The sequence below is a fragment of the Spodoptera frugiperda genome, chromosome 20 (assembly GCF_023101765.2).
Source record: "Spodoptera frugiperda isolate SF20-4 chromosome 20, AGI-APGP_CSIRO_Sfru_2.0, whole genome shotgun sequence".
NCBI classification, from domain to species: Eukaryota; Metazoa; Arthropoda; class Insecta; order Lepidoptera; family Noctuidae; genus Spodoptera; species Spodoptera frugiperda.
In genome coordinates, this window is record NC_064231.1 from 7069706 (window position 1) to 7087109 (window position 17404).

The window sequence follows — 17404 nt, forward strand, 5'->3', positions numbered from 1 at the left end:
TGCAAGCGCTAGAGATGGAAATATAAAGTTGAACGATGATAAATTACCATTTTGCATGGCGACGCTCTTGTCTTCAACTCGGCTCACGTAGCAGCAGAGCTCGTCTTGCCGCTCCGCGTTCTCAATGAGTTCGGCTTCTACACTGAAGCCCCACATTTGCTCCAACGTCGTACGTTGTAATTCTACTTGATACAGGATCTTAGCACACACTTCCACGACCTCATGTGTATGCAACTATTGACAATAAAAATTTAAAGTTAGATTCCAAAGGTCTTCTACCTTATTTCGACAGTTTAATGTTGGGTCCTTTAAATTCAAACTAAGTACTCATATTTTAAAAGTTTAGTTTTTACTTAGTTTGAGCTTAATTTGGCAAACATGGTGTAGGTATATAAACGAAGGTGTTTTATAAACATAATAAAATCCCTCAGCTTAGTGGTAGTTTAAAGCAGACAAAACAAATAGTGAGTGAGTAGAGGTTATAAATATTAGGTACAGCTGTGTTTATTTTGTAGACAAAGTGACAACCCGTCCACATGGAGCACGGTCCGAAAATTGATGATACGAGTAGGCAGGCTCGTGGGGCTCACGAGATAATTAGGCATGGGTACAATGTGTGAGTATGTATGCACTAAATGTAACTTTGAATACCTACATTGTTTTCGTACTGCGAAACGAGGAATATATTAATTCATTTGTGTAAATTTACATTTTCCTTCTCTTAATAACTTTTGCTAAATTTTGCGACTTTTGCATTGTTTGTTTGTAGAGCACGTACCTACTTATTATAATTTATTCGCGTGAAAGTATTTAATTGTGGGGTTCTGCTTTCATTATGAGTTTTTAAGTAATTATCTTTACAAAATATCCTGTCCTGTTTACTTAACTTGCGGCTAGTTCTTATACATTTTTAAAACAAAAAACTTATTATCTGATCAGCAAGGAAAAAAGTAAGAATATTTACATAATATAAAACAAAGTTAAATGTAATCTATCTTTTATCTGAAACAATTTACATTTCTACGAATATTGTTGAGCTCAGTTCTACCTTCCACTCAAAGGATTATGAGATCTTTCACAAATGGAATTTATTTGAACAACAAACAAAATGGGATTTAACTTCGTCATATGCATTCCGCATTCGTTGATCCTAAAGTAACAGTAATATAACTTTTTGATAACCTTTCCACGCTGTGTCGCGCAAAGCCTGTGACGGAATGGGTCCTGTCAGACCCTACTCACGTCAACCTCGGTCACAAAACATTTTATACTTTTATTTCCACATGCATGAATGCGCGGTATACAAGTAAATTAAAAGTAATCACGCTATTATGTTGAGATAACACTATCATGATTTTAAATGAGATTACGTTGCCAATCTCAAAATGTATCTTGTCGCTTTTTGTGAATACAATTTAGGTTCGCCGTGAATTTTAAAAAAGAGAGGATTTTGCTTTGCAAATTGTTTACTTTCCGGATGATTGCGTTTTCAAATTGGATGCAGAATTGTTCTAAAAAGGTACAGATATTTCTAGTCTTTAAAATAGTCCGTTTTGGAAATATTGTTTATAACAATTTTATACTTACGTAAGTTTCAATGAGATCGCTGCGATGAGGAACGAAATAGTTGTGATCTTCCATATCACGCCTTTTCTTCACCCTGACAAAGTGTTCGAGGGCATTGAGTGAGCGTCGGGCGCATGCGGCAGCTAGGAACTCTTCAACAGACATGCCCTCGCGTACTCCCACAGTAGCGGTTGTACCTTCTGGGAGTGACACTCGCACGGCTGCCTCACCATCCTCGCGAGACATCTAATATCAAATTATATTTAGGATTGATTTTTGTTACTAATAGGAATTATGTAAATCTATCTCGCCGATTTCGTTTTTTAATTTTATGATATTAAAAATAGATTGTGTTTTGTATTCATCGAAGTAAACCACCATCACTTAACAATTAACTAACATCTTTTTCTACCTAACTTAATTTGTTCAAGTATAAGATTCAAATAGTTTCCCAACAGATTTGATGTCACAACTCAGAACAAACGACATGACTAAACTAAATCAACACTTGGAAGCAAATCCTCATTCCAAATTAAATTATAGCGAGTCAGAGCAAATCTCGAGCTCTGCCGTCACTTCTATTCAAATAGCCCCCAAGCTAGGGTTGGATTGGGCCTATAAAAGTTGTGTTTTGATAGGTACGTATATAAATTAGAATAACAAAATTATATTATTTTGTGATAAACTTTGTTCAACTTACAAAATTGAATAATTTATGCGATAAACAAATGAACAAAGTTCCCTTCATAGAAGGTACCTTCAAGGTTTACACGTTAAATAAGTTGAAAATATTTTTATTTATTCGAAACCCAATTATTTTAGGATTACGAAAATATACGACAGGCTACCTACATGATTTTGTTGTGTTAATCGGTTAAAATGTTGTAATTCTAGAAATCAAGCTTTGAGCACCAATCATAAGTTCCATTCTGCTCGCAAATAATTAAACTGTTAGGTACAGATTGCTGAAACAACAATATTAAGTAATGAGCGAGCAGTTTGCCTCGAGTAATAGTCTTTTTTCGTGACGTCCTATATTACGACCTCGCCAAGGATTAGGGGACACGCCACATCGGCATTTCCAATTCGAAAGCTTTGTTGTGGCTTTTATGTTCTTACTTTATGAGATAACGTAGTAGATAAGAAGTTTTGTTAGTATATCAAAATATATTCGCTAAGTCACTAGAGTACTCTTGCTTTTTATTTACCAAATAGTGCTTACAAGCCTTTATGCATAACAGATGAGAATTGATGTCCCTTAAATGAAGTTATTTCTTGGGAACGTCGACACAAATTACTAATCAACGTGACCTATTTAAAATACAGGGTGGATTTTTGAGACGTGACAGTAAAGGCGGCTACTTTAATCGTTGCTGGAAAATATTAACGAGAATCTGCTTTTTCTTTATAGCTTTTTTGATGGAAATATTCAGTTTTTAAAGTTACTCGAAAAGTATGTCGTCAACAGTAAATTTATATTTTAATGTTTATACCATTTTCAGGTCTCGAACCTTTACGTCAAGAGACTTTTTCTCATTTCACATTGATGATATACACAGCATTAAAGGGTGCAAGCGACGTGCACGTACGTTTTATACGCTCCGTGCTCTCCTATAGCTATTAAACAGAGTAAATGATTACGAAAGCACATTTGCTATACATGTGCCTTTATATGAAGCACGTTTGTACACTTCCGAATGACTCAGCTACCTGAGGGAAAAGCGCTCACGTATATTACTTACGACCATTTTCAGTAATACAAACGGCTTTTATAGCTTTTTAGTCTCTTTATCTCAGACTGCGCTGAGTCTCCTTCACAACACATCAAAGTTAAAACAGTATCAATACTGAAATAGCTTTTGGAAAAACTACAGCGCGATTTATAAATTCCACTAAATAAAAACTTTTTTTAAAGCTACAGTAATTTATTACAAGATGTTCTTAGTTCTACAACATTCCAATCTAAGAAATGTAAATCAAACTAAAAGGAAATACACCATAACAACAAGATTACATTGCATTAACAAGATTACGGTGGTTTGCATTGGACGAACTGTACAAAAGGTGTAGTCGTAGCCGCTGTAGACTGCTACGCGGCTACGTCGGCAATGGCGTAGCAATCTACGAAACGGTAGATTATTTTCATTGTTTTAGTTTTCATCAAAATTTATATTTGCATGTATTTTATATACTAATGAACTTTACTTTTATATATTTTAATTGATAATTCCTAATAATCGAATAGAAGTTTAAAAAATTGCTTTATAATATCAAAGTCGCATATTATATGAAAATTAGTTCTATCACTTACCTGCATAGATCGCCTGCTAGATCCGGAGTTAGATCGGGACAGTTGAGGAGCACGCCGTTTAGTGGCTCCACGTCCAGCCAGTAAGTTATTGAGCAGTGATGGCGACCGCGCGCAAATGAACGCGTGGAAAGACGACACCGTGAACACGCCCAACTTGTTCAAAGTGCTCTTTGTGCCACGCGACACGTGGGTCAGCAGAGACTATGACAAATATTTTCAATTGTGAGGAACTCAACATTTTACTACAATTAAATAAAGTTTATAGTAGAAGAAACTAGATCACTAAACATTTGTAGAAGACAAAAATAGACAGAGTAATATTAAGAAAATAATGCGGGTCTTGCAAGTTCCATTATTCTATCTACGAAATACCTTTTGCTCATCGCATATTTACATAAATATTTGATCCTCAAAAGGATATTGATATATCCGTTAATCAAACCCATTTCTGTGCAAAATTGTAAGCAACTTTTATTATTCGCATGTTGGGGACCATTATGACGTCCCGTGACATGGGTCGCGGCGTAACAGATTCCAACCCCGTTCCCCCGGTCAACGGAACTGTCAATTTGATAGCGAAGCCAACAAATTTCCTTTCTCTGTCACCTCGATGAAATCACTTGACAATTTCAACACCCCTCTCTTGTCTTATTATCGGGTGATAAATTACGATCAGCACGTTGTTTTCGTCATAATATTAGGAAAACATAATTATAAACGACCGGTGAGTTGGCAGAAAAATTTCAATAGACATGATTTATTGAACTGGCTTTTACATGAGTAACGTCGGAAGTAATAAATAAAGTCAGTTTTATCAAAGTTTCTTATATTCAATAAAGAACAGTTGTGGATCGCAAGAGTGAATCCAAACTACTGCTACGACTAAAGTTGTCGTGGTCCAACACCGAATAAAAAGTTATGGAGATTTTACTGCTTCATTAGGTAAGGTCATTTTTGTAGGAAAATCCGGTAAACTCAATTTCGTAGAACATTTACCTTGGGGTTAGGGAGTTCACCACTCTGAAGGCTTGCCATGTAGCAGCGCAGTCGGAATTGCTCACAATGTAGGCGTTCCAGATTTTCTTCCCACTGCAGCATTTGAACAGCCAGTTGTGCCCGGGTCTCGGGATCAGAGACTACAGATTGTTGCAGGTCCGCCATATGCTTTAGCTTATGATCCTGCAATTGTTAAGAGCGTTACTTATGCAAAAAATGTGTTACTTGCAGACAACTTGGTTTAAGTTAAGTATGCATGTAACATAATTTGAATAGTCCGAGCGCGGTCCTCGAACTCGCGCCTGAGGATGACGTGTGCTATGAATATTAATAAGCGCGTGCTCCCACCTGCCTGTGATAACTATCACAGTGATAAAATAGATTGTTTCCAACAACAAGCATGTGTTCCCGACCTTAATTACGGTATCTATTTGAATATTTTGCAACACAAGAAGTCATTTGAAATTCATAAAGCTATAAAACTTTGTGGCTTGTAATTAAGATAGCAAATTACATTTGGTTGTATATTATTTTTGAGACTAATGTTAAATTATGCGTTTAAAGTTAATCTGTGACACTGGTCAGAGTTTAATTTAATTTCCTGCTGCTTTTGATCTTATCCGAGTGAATGCATTGCTCAACACAGCAAACAGACGTTCGAATCGTATTTGCTTCATTTCCGTTACAGTTAATCGAAAACACGTCGGACAGAGCATATTCTCGTGTGGTAAGTATGTAGTAGTATGAGGTGGCCACAAAGGCTTTGATGCGTGCTGCGGTCACCCGGTGCGGGTCAGAAATTGGCGCGATTTACACGAGGAACGTTTCGAACCGCACGCTGCCGCCGACTCTGTCCGGAGCTCACATATGTATTCAGCTAATACATAATAACACTAGTACCTAACCTGACTAGAGAGAAGCTTGCTACTGACATATCTAATAATTTCGTTTGATCTAGCTCTACTTACTTATTACCTACTATTATGCACTAATCAAAGATCTAAATCTCAGCTTGCAATGTTAGCAACTACTACTTCTATTATGTACGCAGTGTATATATAAGCACTTATTATATAGTTGATATTTAGTTTGGTGATCACACGTTTAATTTAAACATAACGCACCTTTCATAATCCCGTTTTATTATTTTGTCAGTACCAGTTCGTATCACCAAGCGCACGGCACGGAATTTGCTATTCATCTAGTGCCTACATAATGGAAGCGAGGTGAGCCATTTGAAATTAGGTTTTACGTTTGTGTGTTTAAGGTACCACAGGAAATCGTCCAACGAAAGTAGATTTATGATAGTCAAACAACACATTGTTTGTTTAGGTCATACGATGCCCAGTTTGGGTTGGACGGTGCATAATTTCTCAGCGAGATCACTTTGTGCTTCAGCATATTTTCATTTATTCAGCTGTGCATTTAATAACTTAACGTTCAACTTTAATACGGAAGCTGATAACCTTACTGTTTAATTTTCATATGAAAACAAGCGCACACTATTATACGTTTATGTTTATGACATGTAATATACAAACGCATTTCTCGTAGAGTGCATTTTTAATTTCAAAGCCGCGCTAGGAAACATGCTACAAACAAAACATGTAATTTATTGAAATATATCTAAAGCTTATACTAAGTAAATAAATGTAAATTGTCTTTACTTACAGATTCGATGGCCTTCTCGAGACGATATATTTCCTCTTGCAGTAAATGAAGAGTTCCAGTCTTGCCTCGGTGACGAGCGAATGCAGCGGCACAAGCACTATGAATGCTATTCACCCAATTTTCGAGCTCAATCTACAAGGTATCATTTATTTTAAAAACAATGGTCATTTATTATTTGTGCTATTTTGCAATATAATGTTGATTTCATTTGAGTAAGATTATCTAATTGATTACCAAATATATCTCTCATAACCACTATTGAATGATGTTTTAATAATTCATTTTCATGAATATTATAGCTATCATGTAGTTGGTCTAGATATATGTGGATGGAAAGGTTGAATTACAAACGATCTCAAAGAAAAAGTGAATTATGATGTGAAGATCACGCCAGATAGGGGAGAATGACAAAGGAAGGTATAATGCAGTAAAATGATGATATTTGATGTATTTGACTGAACACGAACTTACCTGACATGGAGCTTGGAATAAGTAGGCGTCACCAAATGCGGTGCTCAGACAAAATATGTAGTCACGTTTTGGGTGCTCTGGTATGGGTTGCATGATGGCTCCGTCAACTATGATCAAATGTTTGGGGGCTGCTTCCACGGAGCGGCCTTCGCGGGAATCGCAGGGATAGAAAAGCAGTGTAGTGCCCTTCAAGCACACCCAGTAACCCTTCCAACCACGTTTGCGTGCTAATTCAATCTGGTGCTTCTTGCGGAGAAGCCATTTCTTCACGCTCAAGAACCTAAAAAGAAATTCTCCATTAACCTTAAAGCTATGAATACTTCAAGTTATTATTATGTCAAATGATCCTAAAGTTGTGACTGTAATTTAATAGTTATTATGCCATGTATAATTCGGTAAAATTATCCGGTATCAGTAGGCAGGTAGTCAAACTTCATTATAGTAAATGTCGTGGCTTACGGTTACGAAGTTTGTTATTTAGTTTGCTTGTAGTGGGATACAGAGAACTATTAGTTACAATAGTGAAGTTAATTGGTCTCTGTTTTTGATACTCAGCAGAATTATTTACTACTAAAAACTGTAAATACAAACATACGAATTTAATTAATTTAGTTATATCACGAAATTCTGTATATGTAGTCTTGAATGTTGGATTGATATTGGATGATGAATTATTGAAAATAATAATTGTAATCAGACTAAACATTATTTTGTATCTCATCATTTTCGATGAAAGTACAATAGGGTAGTTGATAGGGAATGAAAATTAAAAATGTATTCATTCCATTAGTTAGATAATTATAAAATACTAGCTGACCCAGCGAACTTCGTACCGCTTTCGCGTAGCAATGATGCTCTACTTTATTTTGTATAGCTGAGTTATGTATGAGTCCCTATTCAATTTGAATTGGAATCTATAAATATCCTCCATATAAAAATGAATCCATAATTTCCTGATCTCACTATACCTGAAAAGGACTTCACTAATTAAAAAAAAAACAAAATATATTTTCATAATAGTGTTTATTTCATAGGATTCAATCATTTCACTGTCCTGTAGGCGCCTTATCGGCTCTGATGACAATTTTGTGATTATCTGATGGCATGCGGTCTAATGCATTTGTGAATGTCTAATGCATCGGTCTAATGCAACTAATTCATTGTGTTGAAGGAAAAATGTTTGAAGTTGTTCATCACAATGGATCTCTTTACTGAGTTGTTGTGTGCGCAACGCTGATCGACTTCTCTTGCTGAATTGTCCATAAAATATATTTGCAAAAATGTATAGTCTTCAACAGGCACTGGCAATAAGGAACCTGTTTGATGATATATTTGAATCCCTGAATCTGCAAGAATATAAATATGTATACAGGCAATTGTATAGCAAATTGTACCACCATGTGGCTCGCAAAATACTGCCACAATACTTTACATCATTTCAAGTTAAAACTACTTTTAACCTCGACATTAAACAGCCTTCCACGGCAGCTTTAGGTAGTAGGCTTTACCAAGAACATCTTGCTCATGCCACTATAAAATACAACATGTTATAAATGTTGCTGATTAAGTCTTCGGATTATAGACTATTATTATGTATTTGATTTATTGTTTACAAAATAAACACATCACTGACTCGACATATTTTGCACCAGCTACATGGTTTTAAAACTAAAAAAAAAAAACGTTTGCCATTATACTTACTTGCTAAAAGTAGGCAAAAAATTGTCTCGTATAACTTTTGTTGCCCCAAATGATGTCATTTGAAAGCAATTATTGTACTGCTGGATATGAGTCAAAAAATTAACCAATGAATGTAGTGGCTCTGGTGGCGGTACCAATGGCGTCAATTTGACTTGCTCGCTGGCACAACACAATCCAGAGACTTCATTTTTGAATTTCAATCCCAATGTGGACACACAATGTTCATTAGTCCAATAGCAACAATTTGCTCTGAACTGTAATCAATTGCCACATTATAACTGAATGCAGCTTTGTGGGGATTAAACACAACATTTCTATCTTGATATCGATTCAGTTCAAGTTCATTTCGCGCTTCGCGATGCTCATTAGTTTGATTTGCTCTTATATTTCTTTGACTTGCCGTATTTCGAGTTCTGCGGCCTAAGCTTGTACGTCTGGTTGGTAGCATTGTTTAAAACGAAATTCCAACTGAAAATAAAAAGCTCTCATACATTTTCTGCATAACCGTGTATACCAAATTGTAGTATTTCGTAGTCACCAAAAGTTACTAAAAATCAATAATGAGGATGTGAACTTACCTTGATTAACAAACACTTATTAGCAAATAAAAATCTTCTTAGTCTTTAAAACTCGAAGAAATATTAAGATAATCTCTCAGAAATATTGAAAAATATACATTTAATTTTGCATATTTTAAAAAACGCGCAATACGAATGTCAATGTCATTCACACCAATAGACTATATTGAAAGAGCATCGTTTGTTCGAAAACGTGAATAGAAACTTTAATTTACACAAAATAAATTTCTGAACACACGCGTAACTGTTGATAATTTGTCATTATTTCTGAACGCACGCATAATTAATATTTGAGGAATTTCTATTAATGCTTAATGCACTTTTCAACATTTTCAATAGATTAAAAAAAATACAGACAATTGTTTATTCACCCTTTTCATAGTTTATTCATAAATGTCAATCATTATTTACAGAATTTGAATTTAGAAACAACAAATATTTGACATGTACAAATGAAAATTTATCGAATCTAGCTTTTGCCCGCGACTTCGTCCGCGTAGTGGTGTTAGTGGTCAAAATGCTGCCGTATGTCATCTAAAATGTGAATTACTTGAGAATATGTTACTGTTAGCATTTTTAAAGATATGTATTCCAAAGAAACCACGACCGCCGATTCATCATTTTATAATCATGATGAAAAGTAGCCAAGGTTATCTATATTATTATCCTTTAATTTCCTATATATTGCCTATCAATAAAAAAATACATTGTTTCGTTGTTATATTCCAAAAAAAAAACATTCGTGCAAGCGTAACCTCAACACAAACAGGATTACTTTCGCATTCATAACATTAGTATGGTAGTAGGGATATTGGCGATTTAAATAAGTATATGTGTATTTAAATAAGAATCGAACGCAAGATAAGCCACAGGCAACGTATTAACGAAAATGACGAATTTTCAAGCAAACATTAATCTCCTCTATCAAACATACTACGCCTTATACCCTTTTTATTAAAAAGTAGCCTATGTTCTTTCGCTCCTCATTAAGTGTCTAAATACAAAATTTCACTGTTACAGCTTTAAAAATGACGAATTTCCATATGACCATTCATCCCCTATTTTTACCCACTCTCCCCTATTTTTTTGCAATAAAAAGTAGACCATGTTCTTTCGTTCCTCATTAACAAAGTTTTACTGTTACAGCTTTTAAAATGACGAATTTCCATATGACCATTTATCCCTTATTTTTACCCATTCTCCGTTATTTTTTTGCAATAAAAAGCATCAAGGTCTATTCTATCTCAGTACTAAATTCCATCAAAATCGGTTCACTGGTTTAGGCTTGAAAGCGTAATTACAGACAGACAGAGTTACTTTCGCATTTATAATATTAGTAATTTGTTTTTTAGTATCCAATGCATTTATCCAATATGAACTTTATCCAATAGCAATAAAGCACAACTTGACTCTCCAATTTCGTTTGTATTGCTGTTTTGAGGATTTTCCCGGCAATTATTCGAACTACCTTTTGCCTTCCCGACCTCCACGAATAATTCAAGACCAAGATAAGATAAATCAGCCGTTCTGAGTTTTAGCGAGACAAAGGAACAGCAATTGATTTGTATATTATACTAGCTGACCCAGCGAACTTCGTACCGCTTAAAACTCGCGTAGCAATGATGCTCTCTTCAATAAATGAGTTATGTATGAAGATATTCCATTTGAATTGGAATCTATAAATATCTCCATATAAAAATGAATCCATAATGATCTCACTATTGAAAAGGACTTTTAATTGACTAAATATACTCATTCATTTCATAAAATCATCACTGTTCTGCAGGCGCCTTAACGGTAACTCTGATGACTAATTTTGTGATTATCTGAATGCGGTCTAATGCATTTGTGAATGTCTAATGCATGTCTAATGCAACTAATTCATTGTTTCAATGTTTAAAACAATGGATCTCTTTACTGAGTTGTTGTGTGCGCAACGCTGATCGACTTCTCTTGCTGAATTGTCCATAAAATATATTTGCAAAAATGTATAGTCTTCAACAGGCACTGGCAATAAGGAACCTGTTTGATGATATATTTGAATCCCTGAATCTGCAAGAATATAAATATGTATACAGGCAATTGTATAGCAAATTGTACCACCATGTGGCTCGCAAAATACTGCCACAATACATTACATCATTTCAAATTAAAACTACTTTTAACCTCGACATTAAACAGCCTTCCACGGCAGCTTTAGGTAGTAGGCTTTACCAAGAACATCTTGCTCATGCCACTATAAAATACAACATGTTATAAATGTTGCTGATTAAGTCTTCGGATTATAGACTATTATTAGTAATTTGATTTATTGTTTACAAAATAAACACATCACTGACTCGACATATTTTGCACCAGCTACATACGTTTTAAAACTAAAAAAATTGTCTCGTATAACTTTTGTTGCCCCAAATGATGTCGAGTTCTGCGGCCTAAGCTTGTACGTCTGGTTGGTAGCATTGTTAAAAACGAAATTCCAACTGAAAATAAAAAGCTCTCATACATTTTCTGCATAACCGTGTATACCAAATTGTAGTATTGTGTAGTCACCAAAAGTTACTAAAAATCAATAATGAAGATGTGAACTTACCTTGATTAACAAACACTTATTAGCAAATAAAAATCTTCTTAGTCTTTAAAACTCGAAGAAATATTAAGATAATCTCTCAGAAATATTGAAAAATATACATTTAATTTTGCATATTTTAAAAAACGCGCAATACGAATGTCAATGTCATTTAGACTATATTGAAAGAGCATCGTTTGTTCGAAAACGTGAATAAAAACTTTAATTTACACAAAATAAATTTCTGAACACACGCGTAACTGTTGATAATTTGTCAATTTCTGAACGCACGCATAATTAATATTTGAGGAATTTCTATTAATGCTTAATGCACTTTTCAACATTTTCAATAGATTGCAAAAAAAAGTACAGACAATGTTTATTCACCCTTTTCATAAATGTCAATCATTATTTACAGAATTTGAATTTAGAAACAACAAATATTTGACATTACAAATGAAAATTTATCGAATCTAGCTTTTGCCCGCGACTTCGTCCGCGTAGTGGTGTTAGTGGTCAAAATGCTGCCGTATGTCATCTAAAATGTGAATTACTTGAGAATATGTTACTGTTAGCATTTTTAAAGATATGTATTCCAAAGAAACCACGACCGCTGATTCATCATTTTATAATCATGATGAAAAGTAGCCAAGGTTATCTATATTATTATCCTTTAATTTCCTATATATTGCCTATCAATAAAAAAATACATTGTTTCGTTCGTGCAAGCGTAACCTCAACACAAACAGGATTACTTTCGCATTCATAACATTAGTATGGTAGTAGGGATATTGGCGATTTAAATAAGTATATGTGTATTTAAATAAGAATCGAACGCGAGTGAAGCCACGGGCAACGTATTAACGAAAATGACGAATTTTCAAGCAAACATTAATCTCCTCTATCAAACATACTACGCCTTCTACCCTTTTTATTAAAAAGTAGCCTATGTTCTTTCGTTCCTCATTAAGATTGTCTAAATACAAAATTTCACTGTTACAGCTTTAAAAATGACGAATTTCCATATGACCATTCATCCCCTATTTTTACCCACTCTCCCCTATTTTTTTGCAATAAAAAGTAGACCATGTTCTTTCGTTCCTCATTAAGTATCTAAATACAAAGTTTTACTGTTACAGCTTTTAAAATGACGAATTTCCATATGACATTTATCCCTTATTTTTACCCATTCTCCGCTATTTTTTTGCAATAAAAAGTATCAATAAGGTCTATTCTATCTCAGTACTAAATTCCATCAAAATCGGTTCACTGGTTTAGGCTTGAAAGCGTAATTACAGACAGACAGAGTTACTTTCGCATTTATAATATTAGTAGGGATTCTGTGCTCCAATCTCCAACGCACATAGCATTTGTTTTTTAGTATCCAATAGCATTTATCCAACAATGAACTTTATCCAATAGCAATAAAGCTCAAATTGACTCTACGTATTAGTTAGAAAACGTTTGTATGGGATAAAGGAAAGGGCAGTTTTTAGGGTTTTTCCGTCAATTATTTGATATTTTCTCACCTTTTAAACCTTCCCTGGACTTCTACAAATAATTCAAGACCAAAATTTGCCAAATCGGTCCAGCCGTTCTCGAGTTTTAGCGAGACAAAGGAACAGCAATTGATTTTTATATATATAGATAGATACTGAATACTGAATGTTTCAATACAGGATGTAGGTACGCGACAACGTTAAAGTGAAAAACTTTGATCATTTACTAAAATATATTTACTTTACACTTTTAACTTTACAATTCAGAAACGTACAAAATAATAATTACTGTTACTCCACTTATTCACATTTCCTAAGAAACATTATGCTTTAATGATTAGGAAATTTCAAGAAGAATAAATGATTTGTTTCTTCAATAATTCCAAAATCTACTGCAAACATAACAGTCATTTGTATTTTCTTATCGACCTCTTGATCCTTGTACGGCAGAATAAAGTGCGTTTTGACTAGATTTCGTATTTTCTCTATAGATACACCACGTTTACGCCGTCCAAGAACTTCCATAGCCCATATAATAACGTTAACTGGGGTAGGAATTCGTTTTTTCCTTCGATTCTTAGTTACTCTGATGTCAGATCTTACACGATAAATTGATGGGTCGGAAGAATCAGGTCCCACTTTTATATCCATGCTAATGTTTATAATTTTCTATTGATCATGATCCTGAATCAATTTATTGAATTTTTTATATAACTCATTTTTAATCATTAAATACAATTACAAAATTAATATTTTATCTTGTTTCATAAAAGTAATGTCAGTGTGACAAAGGTAAGTCATTTTACTCTGGCTACTAAAGAGGATAATGCACAAAATAATACTGATCGATGGGTAATTAATACGCAAGGACGTTGAAAAAACGCTTAATACGTTTTAAGACAAGCTTTTACATCATTTGAATATATTATTGTTAATTGCAACAGTTAAAATTTTATCGCGATGCAAACTAAACATGTATATAACATTATTTTGAACTTAATCGGTTGAAGATATTGGTTTTAAACATTTTGTTGCAAGATTCCACTTCACAACCATACATTGCAATTTAAATAAAAAAAAATATTTTATTTATTAAGGTTCTCTTCAAAAAAGGTTTCCATATGGTCTATGACGTATTTTTAATGTCTCCGTCTCGCATGTAGGCTGTGGTAACCATGGGTTATGTTGCTACAGATGTATTAAAAAAAAATAACATTCAACGCATACGATTTCCACACGTAGTTAATAAAGAATAAAAGCTTTCTGTTCATATAAAGGTAAGCACAAATCTTTCAATGTTATTCCGGTACGTTGCTGAATAACAAATAAAAAAACCAATCAACTGAAGCTTCGGAAATTAATCATGATATTTCGATAGGTACCCAAGAATTATTACCTCTTATAAATATTTATAGAGATGGTGCTCATATTCATTGCAAATAAAATAAAAGTGCTGGGAAATAAGCGTGGCTTATCAAACGTAAATCGAAATTGTTTAACTTTAGGTATGATACGAAATAAAAGAAAATTTTAGAAAACGAATTACATTCACAATAGAAATTAATTTTCTACGAAATAAAGGAAAATCGGAATTTATTGAACAAAAAGCTTAATGTCCTCGTCGGATTTGTAAGGATGCTTAGTAGGCAGAACACCATCTTGCCTGCTTAGTCTATACGCGTTTACTACGTTGAATAGGTCACGGCTAAGATTTCCCTCCGGTCATTTGGAATTCATGGAAGAGGAATTGTAGCCTCAAGGAACATAAAGGACGCCGTAGGCTTTTCCTAATAGAGACTATGACACTCGACAGAAGGCGCTCGTCACACGATGTCAACTTCCTTTCCTCCGCTTCATATCTCGCGTACATTTATTAAGGCTTCTCGAAAACGACACAAAGGACAGGTATTAATATTAAACCTTTGTTTTGTTCACACGGGCGCTACGGTGCACAATGAAGTGTCGATGTAAGCACACGGTGCGAACGGTGAATACATGCTACGGGTGAATTATGTATCACGGTGGAAGTAAGTAAAGATAATGACTCTTGGAGTTTCTAAGAAAGAATCACGGATAACTTGGAAAGATAGAAAAAAGTGAAAAGATCTATCCAATCTCTGCAAACCTAAGCAAAATGACTACCTATAATGATAATTATAGTCCATTTGACTAGATAGTCCCGAGAGATTTATTGTAACGGTCGACTTTGGGTATTTTTCACCTTGATATTGTGATCATTTACTTCATACGAACGTTCCTTTTTTAACACTTAAAGATTTTTTACTTGAATATTTATTGGCAACTACATTCATAAATGTTTAAATGGTATTTTTGACATAAACTTTATAATGAAGTAGTTGTAAATGTACACAAATTACCAACAAAAAGTCAGTTATGAAATTGCGGTTCACCGAAATGTAACTACGGTAACAATGTAATAAATTAAGTCGTGCATAACATATACATCATGATGTAACATGATGTTTATCCACATGTTCGTCGTTTATTGGATTATAAATATTCCTAGACTAAACCAAATAACTCGGGACCGTCTTGAAATATTACCGCTCACAAACTATATCTGCGTTCCCTTAATATTTTATGCAGATTTACATAAATTCGGTACATATAAGTATTAATATATCTTCTATTGGATATCATATATGGTACGGTATTTCCGAGCCAAACCTTACAAATAGTCCGGGGGAAAGCGGAGACGAAGGTTATATTTCACATATAAAGATTTTTCATATAGGCACAATATTTTAGTCCTTTGGGTTCATCCCAATTTATTCTTTTATTTTTGGATATAAAGGAATTCGATTATTTATGTTACTTTTTCATCATTGAAATTGAGGCAAAAATATTAACTTAAAATTAAAATTCATCATATATTAATCAGAAGCGGATTATTAGATCCAATTTCGCTTCTAATTTTCAATTAATTATTTCGACTTACATAAATATTTACATTTAACCGAGTCTACTCTACCTATATGGACCTATTTTCATTCCATAAATGTTTTTTTTATGTATTTATCTTAAAATTGGCATATTCCCGTTTTTTATGTCTTTGATACGAAAAATTACCTTCTATAAAGATTTGAGGAATTTTTAGATTATCGTTATTAAATAAATCGAGCTCTAAGTATAAGTATCCCGGTGATCATTTACTTTATTAAATTTGGCACGTGAGATATAAATGGGATCACAACTCATAATTAATTAATTGCTTTGTTCCAAAAGGGACGCAGGAATTATGAGAAAATCATAAGTTAGATAATTAAGAATGTCATTATAGAGAATTAAGTTAATCTATTTTTTATAAGTTTAAATAGACTTACAAGAAAATAAAATCGCTTAAGGTACCGCTTCTACATTGCGGTAAACCAGGTCCTGGTTCTTTTTACAATAAAATGAATCAGAGTGGAACTAAATCTCGCCACGAATTCTGAAAATGGCATATTTCATTTAAATCTTTTCAAGAATCTAATATAATAACTTACCCAGCTTTCCTGACGGCTCCTGTGCAGTTGAAGGATGCGGCTGCAGCGCCTGTCTGCTTTCCTTTGTAAGGCGAATTCATTGCGCTCTCACCAGGGTCCTCTTCGTCAGATACCGCCGTCGTTAACGACATGCGATCGTCATCCGATATCTGTATCGAAATAAAATGTTTAATTACAATGTGTTTTATTTTAAAAGAATATTCAACCTTTCTTGTCACAGCTGAAAATACCATAAAAGTTAATTGAATAATAATCATTTGAAGTGACACACTAACAACCGTTCACAAACAAGAAAATGTTTTTAAGACGCAATAGTCGAACCATATAAGAAAATAAGGTGCAGCAACGTCTGCACTGACGTCATTTAAATCTCGCGTAAACAACATAAGTTCAAACTTGGACACTTTCAACATTTTAGAGTGTAACGTAGTTTTCACCCCCGGACCACCCCTCGTTTCCACTTTTGAAATTGTTACCTCGCCTCTCAGGCGCGAGGCAAGGTGCACATTGGTGCAAAACACAAGAATAAGTGCTAAACG

General features: G+C 34.1%; 1 protein-coding gene and 2 long non-coding RNA genes across 25 annotated transcripts in view; all 3 read right to left on the reverse strand.

Annotated features, from left to right (window-relative positions):
* Positions 1–17404, reverse strand: part of LOC118261822 (protein still life, isoform SIF type 1) — a 103198-nt gene that overhangs the window by 17071 nt on the left and 68723 nt on the right. For 22 of the 23 annotated variants that reach the window (XR_007706437.1, XM_050701316.1, XM_035572802.2 and 19 more), the window contains 7 exons: positions 16866–17014; positions 7016–7295; positions 6545–6676; positions 4874–5056; positions 3878–4078; positions 1588–1812; positions 48–234 (listed from right to left, as the gene is read on the reverse strand). Coding sequence is in view for 22 of the 23 variants with exons in the window: in XM_050701316.1 (XP_050557273.1) it covers positions 48–234; positions 1588–1812; positions 3878–4078; positions 4874–5056; positions 6545–6676; positions 7016–7295; positions 16866–17014 (1357 nt within the window). In the remaining variant the exon portion in view is untranslated. The remainder of the gene's footprint in view (positions 1–47; positions 235–1587; positions 1813–3877; positions 4079–4873; positions 5057–6544; positions 6677–7015; positions 7296–16865; positions 17015–17404) is intronic. The other variant, XM_050701310.1, reaches the window with a different exon arrangement.
* LOC126911940 (uncharacterized) lies at positions 8022–9438 on the reverse strand. Its single transcript, XR_007706439.1, has 2 exons — positions 8717–9438; positions 8022–8361 (listed from the first exon to the last, which is right to left on the reverse strand). It is a non-coding gene; the product is annotated as an uncharacterized LOC126911940 (long non-coding RNA).
* On the reverse strand, positions 9839–12813 carry LOC126911941 (uncharacterized). The gene is made up of 2 exons (XR_007706440.1): positions 12596–12813; positions 9839–10049 (listed from the first exon to the last, which is right to left on the reverse strand). It is a non-coding gene; the product is annotated as an uncharacterized LOC126911941 (long non-coding RNA).